General features: G+C 40.0%; 1 protein-coding gene and 1 pseudogene across 1 annotated transcript in view; both read left to right on the forward strand.

Moving 5' to 3' along the window:
* The first annotated feature begins 1,194 nt into the window (after positions 1–1,194).
* LOC107696279 (UDP-glucuronosyltransferase 2A1 pseudogene) lies at positions 1,195–3,218 on the forward strand (annotated as a pseudogene).
* A 3,593-nt stretch (positions 3,219–6,811) lies between these two features.
* Positions 6,812–8,566, forward strand: part of LOC107696281 (neuroplastin-like) — a 21,278-nt gene continuing 19,523 nt past the window's right edge. Inside the window, exon 1 of the mRNA XM_016496566.1 lies at positions 6,812–7,168. Coding sequence (XP_016352052.1) covers positions 7,096–7,168 — 73 coding nt within the window. The 5' untranslated portion in view covers positions 6,812–7,095. The remainder of the gene's footprint in view (positions 7,169–8,566) is intronic.

An 8,566-nucleotide genomic window follows, 5' to 3' on the forward strand; every position in this document is an offset into this window, starting at 1 on the left:
GGTTATGGCCAGAATGATAACGTTCCTCGAGACGGCCTCGCGACGTCACTTCCTTAGTCTGCTTCCACGGCAAGTCAAGCCTCGCCGTGGCGCGATCCATAACTTCCAAGAGCTCATCATATGCATGGCAGGAGGATTGGGAAGGCTCAGCTTCTTCGCCCTCCTCAGACATTTCCTGCTCTTCCTGGGCTGAACCCAGCAGAGCACTGGCCACTGGATCAGAAGATGTTAAAGAGATAACATCATCCTCCAGCGGTTCATTCTCGTTCACAGCCGACGAGCGCGAGAGGGAAAGCCCTTCTTTAAACTCATCGGCCAGGTCCACCTGCGATCCCTACGAGCTCATTCTCCTCCGTGCCTCAGCAGCGGCGGGTCCTGAACCGCGGGAAGCAGATGGCTGCCCCTCTTTACTCTAAAAAAAGAGACAAACGAGAACGGAGCTTTTTCATTGGAAAACGGATTGCCCCCTCGTGGACATCGCGTGCGTGCTCTTCGCCCAAACAAACAACGCATAGATCGTGTGTGTCATCGGGTGTCAAATAGTGATGACACGGATGTACACATCTTCTAAACGCTTTGCTAGTGCTCGCCATAATGAATGAATAGAGATCGCTCTGCACGGAAATGCACGCTTCAAACAAAACAGTCAGTGAAGACGAAGAAGTGGATGATGTGTTCTCCCGGCGCCTATTTATACTATAGTCGCACCGGTAGTGACGTCATGGCCGTCGCCGGCCAACGTGTTGTTGGTGTTTTTTCAATGTATGCTTCAGACACGGGTCACGACGAGGCGTTCCCCATAGTGACCCCTAGAGGACGCAGTTCGAAGTTCCCATGAAAGGGAACATCCTATTTCTCCTGAAAGTTCACAATGTCGTGTCCATCACACCTCAAAGAAGAAATGACAGTCATGTTACAGACACAATAAAAATACTGTTCACAAGTGATACTTTGGATTTTTTTATGTCATTCTTGACATATTACATGACTCTTAATTCATCTAAAGTTTTTCAATGACACTGTTGTCTTCTTGGTAAACAAGTACACTAACATTTGAAAAAAATGTAGCTTTACTTATTCTATGCACTTCTCAGAACAATAGCATGTACAAGCTTAGACAAGTTTTGTGCGCACAGAGGAATCATTGGTATCAACTTTCCCACGCTCCCAGTGTGTTGCACATATTGGCAGGGCTGGGCTTGTTTCACTCCATTTTAGTAGGAATACAGTCAGTATTTTACCTGGTCGGTCGCATACTTGCGTTTTCATCGCCAGCTAATACACTTCGTGTGGTGAGTAAAGCAGACTACCTTAATTTTATGTAAACAGTTATTAAGTGTTGGCGTGTTTTGTGAAACTGAATTATAATGTATTGTAATCAACTTTCTTTCATCAAAGGTAAAAAAAAGAAAAAAGAAGATGCATTACCTTCCTGCCACTTTGTTAGCATTCTTGAGCATATTATCTCAAGTGTTTGGAGGTAAAGTGTTGGTGTTTCCATTGGATGGAAGTCACTGGGTGAACATGAAGGTCCTGATTGAAGAATTACATACAGTAGGTCACAACGTGACCGTGCTAAGAGCCTCTAATAGCTGGTATATCAAGGAGGAGTCTCCTTTCTACACCGCCATCACGGTTTATAATAGTGGTGGTATTGAAAAGGAACTGTTTGATGCATTTACAAAACATATCCTGGTCATTAGAAGAGAGAAACTGTCCTTCTGGACCCACCTCTCTCTGGCCTCAGAGGTTGGAACAATATTTGAAGAGATGCATCGCAATCAACTTGTCTTAATGGGGAAAATCTTTGAAAATAAAGACTTAATGGCTTCACTACAGACCGCAAAATATGACCTGGTTCTGACAGATCCGGCTTTTGGAGGTGGAGTTTTCCTGGCACGCCGTCTTGGTCTCCCTCTTGTGCTAAACGTCCGTTGGACGATGCATGGAGAGGCACATTACGAAATAGCTCCTTCACCACTATCGTATGTTCCTGTACCAGGAGTAGAGCTGACAGATAAGATGACGTTTGCTCAACGTGTACAGAACATAATGGCATACATGTTTTCCGTTTATCACAAAACCAGATTTATCTCCTCACACTACCAGTCCTTCTGCAATAAATACTTTGGATCAGAAATTAATTACAAATCCTTCCTCTGGGATGCAGACATCTGGCTCATGAGAAATGACTTTACATTTGAGTTTCCACGACCCACAATGCCCAATATTGTCTATATGGGCGGCTTCCAGTGTAAACCTGCCAAGCCGCTTCCAGCTGATCTTGATGAGTTTGTGCAGAGCTCAAGAGATCATGGACTCATCGTCATGTCTCTAGGGACTCTTTTTAGCCAACTCCCACAAGACATCACAGAGGAAATTGCTGCCGCTTTTGCCAGATTGCCCCAAAAAATAATTTGGAGACACACCGGACCTCGACCTGTCAATATTGGTGATAATACATTACTTGCTGACTGGTTACCTCAGAATGACCTGCTTGGACATCCTCAGACTAAAATGTTTATAACACACGGAGGCACTAATGGCATCCAAGAGGCCATCTATCATGGGGTGCCCATTTTGGGTCTACCTATAATATTTGATCAACCTGACAATCTTTCTAGAATGAAAGTTAGAGGCACAGCTAAACTTGTGGATATTGCAGAGTTGAACAGGACAATGTTTCTACAGGCACTGGAGGAAGTGCTGTATAACCCATCTTACAAGGAGAACATGCAGAGACTGTCCAAGCTGCACCACGACCAGCCAATGAAACCTCTTGATCGCGCTGTCTTCTGGATTGAGTTTGTCATGAGGAATAGAGGAGCTCCTCATTTACGAACACAGTCTTTCAGAATGTCCTGGATTGAGTACCACTCTATAGATGTTATTTTGTCTCTGCTGATTATAGTTGCTTTGTTTTGTTTCATGATTTACACTATAATAAAATATCTGTGCTTTAAAGTAGCATTTAAGAAGAAAATTAAAGCCGAGTGATTCAATATTTGGCCTAAATCTCAGGAATTAATGACATAGCCTTTGTTTCTATTTTCTTTTCTGAATGAGAAGATAATGTTTCTTGTATATACATATACAAACCTCTTTTTAAAATTAATCTTTTTATTTGTGCTCTTTTCTGTTCTCTTTGAGAATGTAAAATCAAAAAATCTGCCAAACCTCATCACAAATAATATGTTGTATGTTTGTTTAAGAGTGAAATAAACTGTACTTTGAGGTTTACATTTTTTTTTTTTTTTTGTTATTGGTGCACTTGATTTACATTTCCTGGTGTAAAGTACACTGTTTGTAGCACAGCGAATTCTCAAACTTAAATCTAAAACATCTAAGCATAATTTTTATAAACATAAAAATATATATTAAAGGCTTTTTAATTAAAGGCTTCGTGCCTAAGGCAGGAATTATCTAAAAAAACAGTTTTCATCTTTATGTCTGTACAGCCTTTACATTTATTAAAGGCTTTTATTAAGCATATAGAAAAGAAGAATGCTTGAGGAAAATACACTGCTACCTTGTAAGCACTGTATTTAAATAAATAAATAAATATATTATTTAACTATTACTATTATTTTGTCAGACTATGTTTTGGGTGGTTGCGAGTTAATGTTAAATTAGTTAAATGAAGCGATCATGATCCCTGTTGCTCAACCTTGAAGCTCATATTTTGAGAGGGCAAATAATATGCAAATAACACACTGCTGTTTTAATTAGCAACGGGAATAATATGCTGGAAGAACACCAGAGCATAATCAGACATCACAGGCTCCATCAGCATCAATAAACTTCTATTTTGTTCTTTTTGTTGTTCATTGACCAGTATCTTCTAGATATTATATTATTATCAAATACAGTACAATAAGTACTACAGCAGTTAAACAGTTTAAATAAATTCATTTTGACAATCCCTAAAATACCCAAAACATTATTTGCAACACTGCCGTTAAGTGTGCATTTCTCTGGAACACAACTTGCCTTTCTACTTGCATGCAAATTTCATCTGGTGTGGGACAGATGAGAAATGAAAAAGAGAAGAATATACCAGACAGATGCAGCCCTAGGCTACAGAATGCGGAACTCGGAACTTCCTTGGTATGTATTAGCATTTCTAACAGAAGATGTTTCCAACACTTGTTTACCATTGCCTGAATGGACTATGTCCGTTTTAGGAAACAGTTTTCATGCATCCATAAAATAAACTGGTAAAAACGACAGAGATATCACAGTTAGCGTCTATTCTGGTCAGAGCCAGTGTGAACAGCTTGCGCATGACATGAAGTGCCGTGTTTGCCCGCTCGGTAGGGTACAAGTGCAAACAATCACAAACTAGAGCGCAATGAGAGAGACACAACTGAATTTCTGTACAGTTGTCAAAATGATAGAATCGCGTTGTTTATTTATAATATTAATATTAAATATTAATAGTATTAAATCTTGAGTAATAGTTGTTTCTTTATGCATTTGTAATGAAGCTGGATTTGTTCAAAGAACGCAACATTTTTTTTTTTTTTTTTTTATTTTTTTTTTTAAGTATTGTACTTATATTTTTATGCCATGGTTTAGACCAAGTTTTGTTAACAAGATACTTTCTGCCAAATTCTGATTGGTTAATATAAATTGCAAGTAATAATTGCTCCAAAAACACATTATTAATATTAAAATGGTTTAATTAAATATACTTTTTCACCTTTACAAGGAAGCTTGTATTTACCCAAAACCTTTTTTTTTTCCCCCTTTCTTTTTTTACATTTTTTCATTCTTATTCTGTTAACATTACTGTCCAGTAGATGGCAGTAGACTGTCATACTGAGAGCTATACAGTATATTAAATTGTTTGTTTTGGCAGGGAATGGCAATGTTGGCACATAATAGCAGTGATAGATTTAGGTTTAATGTGTTGGTAAATATAAAAAGAGCAAAAAACTATTACTGTTATAAGATTTTTTTTGTGTCGGGTTCCCTACAGAGCAAGTAGCAATAATTACCCCCCCAAAATATGGTTTGTTGCAGCAAGACTGTTGTAAAACTCAGTTTAAAACAATGTCCCCCGTTTTTTTAAACATTTGAGAACTTCAAGCTCATCTCACACTTTAGATGTACCACCCTATTTTTATGGTGTCAGCAAAGTTGTCTTTTCAATGCATTTAGTTCATGTCAATCCATCTCATTATAACATTCATCTCACATAAACTATTCAATATTGTATAGTTAATTTTACTGAATTCAAACGTAAAATAAAAATACATGTAAATTACCTGTAAAATAATGTTTTACAATATTAAATTGTAAAAAAAAATATTATACAATTTAATTTATTAACATAGGCCTAATGTTAGAAACTAATATATGCAGTCACACTGTATTTTTACGATAAAGATCAGCTGGTAGCATAAATTCAACAAATTTCTTACTAAATAAACGAATTCAGCTTTAAGATTACAACAATGAACAATAAAAAAAAGTAAATTTTCTCCACGAAGCCCCATATAAAAGAATATGATATGATCAAGATCAAGAAGAATATGATCACCTGAGGATTGCGTCCATCTTTCTGGGATGCAGGCAGGACAGGGGTAAGTTCAAGCTCAAACCGTGCGCAACGTTTTGCTACGGTTTCTGGTTTGAACGACATGTTTCCTGGAAACGGTGTGCAAGGGGGGTTGAGATACGTTTTTTCTTTTTTGTGTGTCAAAAATGTCAGCCCAATCAGCAGCAACATGTCTATAAACCACGCGGTATTAAAGAGACAACTCGCAATGTAATTAACATCAAAATAAATTCACAAGAGCAAGTATATTGTTTGCACATATTTATTTACATTAAAGGCAAAATAACTGAAATAATAAGGGCACAAGTATAGATCTGGAACTTCTTTAAGTCTGTCTAAATATCATTTAGTTATTGTAATGTCTTCTGGTCCATATCCTTTCCTTAGGAAGGTGCGCTAGACACTGATTAATGTAACATAAAAATACTATACTTCTCTTTCCAAGGGTAGTGAATGTAACATCGAGCGTATTTTGCAGTATTAGGGTCGTTCACATGTCGCGCCTAAAAACGCTTTCTGCTTTTTTCCAAAGCGTTCGGAATGTGAGGCCACAAGAGGGCGCATCGAGCAAAATATTATGTATGTTTCTTCAAAGCCTAATAAAATAACACGACTATCTTTGAAAAAAAAGTGCATAATGTTTCAAATAATGTTTATAAACCAATTAATTAAACACCATGCATGTAAGTATAGTTTAATACAAAGGACCGAAAAACAACCACAAAAAGTAGGCTACTTTCTTCATTTAAAAACATGAGATACAGTGGGATGGGGGAAAACCGCCATTTCGTCTTTAGACATGTTTTTTAAAAGTTGAACTTGCATCAATTTTACATGGCTTTCTAAACATGCCGCTCTCTGCGAGACACGAGTGCAACGCTGATAGATGTCCCTCTAGAAAATGTGATAAATATGCGTTCTGTGTGAACCGCTTGGTTTCAGTTTTGACATAAACAACATCTTCTCCACATGTTCTCGTTTCCCGCAATATATGAATGAACAACGTAGCAGCGCCGCATCTAGTGGGTTCAACTGGATAGGCTAACAAAATCATTCAAATGCAATCAATGACACATACAATCGGCAGACCTTGCATTCGAATGCAACGTTTTTGCATTTGAATGTGGATTTTTTTTTTTTTATTCAAAATTCTATTTTTTTTTTTGACAGCCCTAGTTGCAACTCTTGCGTCATCGGAACAGGGTGTTCAACGCGCCACCGTTTCCGTTTAAAAAACGTTTTGCACCGTTTTGTCGGGGCTGAACGCACCCCTGGTCTGCTATCGCGGGAATTTAAGAGAACAGCGCCACCGTCTTCACGAGCCTCGTTTTAAACCGGATGTAAGTGTAGCGGCGGCATCTACTTACAGCGCTCGCTATTGCTAGGCGACGGGCTTTTTGCGTGACCCGATTCGAGCTCCATCCAGGGTCGCCTCGTCATTGTAGCGGCTCCCTCTCCACTCACATCCTCCTCGACAGCCCTCTTCTCTGCATCCCTCCACACACATTCCAGGTAGCCAGACGACCTAGAAAATGTCTTACGCGGGGAATCCGTTGGTGATCATATTCGGAGTCTTGATGCTGCATTCGGGCTCCGCTCAGAACGGTAAGGACTTTTAAAATGTGTTGCGTTTAAAGAACCGTTTCATCACATATTATAAAGGCTTTCCTGATGAGGGAACGGTTGGGGCACGTGCAGGTAATTTGCCTCGACCGCACCGGATAAACTCTCACCAATCCTCAGCATTGCTTTCGGAAATGCTCAGAACTAAACGGGCGCCCAGGGTGTGAAGGGTGACATTTATGTGTAACCTATTAAATATTTAGGTAAATGTGTCCTTGTAGGTTTAAATGTCAAAACGCATTGCAATTCCGCCTTAAAAGGCAGTTTATGTCTTAATAGCGGCTCGCCGTTCTACTTCAATACGCTCACAAATAGGTTACATTTGTAATATTTGGTGACTTGTCCCACAGGCCGCGTCTATTTGTGGCTCTTTTACAGAATCATTTGGATGTGTTTAGTTGGGTCATCGGCTGCTTGTCACAAACCCAAACCTGATTGATCCAACGCGGACCGATCAGAATGCAGAATTGTGTTTTCGCACTTGTGCTTGATTTGCATGCGGCAGGTGACTCAGGAATTCTCCCGTTTGTTCCTCCGACACAAAATGATCTGTTTGCGTAATATTCGCCCGAACTCGCTCGTCAAATAGAGGCCGGTACCCGCTTTGAGCACCGGTCCTCTGCAGCGCCGTAAATAGCAGCAGTCCATTCTGCTGCATGTTTCTATTTATAGAGCCGATGCAGCAGCGGTATGTATTAATGTCCTCCCCGTGCGCGCGGACCCATTACGCCCCATTCACACGGGGCGTCAGCGTTAACGCTTGACGGAGGGCGTTTCTGAAGCTTGGTGCTGACGACCGTCATAGTGACAATAGCCAATCACATTAGTCTTCTGGTGTTGCATGAACGCGATTGGCTAGCGTCTGAGCTAGGGTATTTGCATAAGGCGATCTGATTGGCTGACGCCTGCGTTGGCGCTTGAAAACTTTTCAACTTCTGCCGCGAGCAACGGACCCAACGCGACGCGACGGACCCACAATTCATTTCGCCAACGCTTGACGCCACTCCATTCAAAGTAAACGAGAGGCGTTGACGCTGACGCCCTGTGTGAATGGGGCGTTAAAGTCTTAAAGGGGTCATATGATGCGATTTCAAGTTTCCTTTCTCTTTGGAGTGCTACAAGCTGATTGTGCATAGATAAGATCCCTGAAGTTGCAAAGATGATTGTGCATAGATAAGATCCCTGAAGTTGCAAAGATGATTGTGCATAGATAAGATCCCTGAAGTTGCAAAGATGATTGTGCATAGATAAGATCCCTGAAGTTGCAAAGACTAAAGTCTCAAATCCAAAGAGATATTCTTTATCAAAGTTAAGACTCTGCCACACCCCCCTAAAACGGCTCGTTCTAACACGCCCCCACATATCTACCTCACTATGTGG

This window comes from Sinocyclocheilus anshuiensis, unplaced genomic scaffold (assembly GCF_001515605.1).
Source record: "Sinocyclocheilus anshuiensis isolate Anshui unplaced genomic scaffold, SAMN03320099.WGS_v1.1 scaffold778, whole genome shotgun sequence".
Lineage (NCBI taxonomy): Eukaryota > Metazoa > Chordata > Actinopteri > Cypriniformes > Cyprinidae > Sinocyclocheilus > Sinocyclocheilus anshuiensis.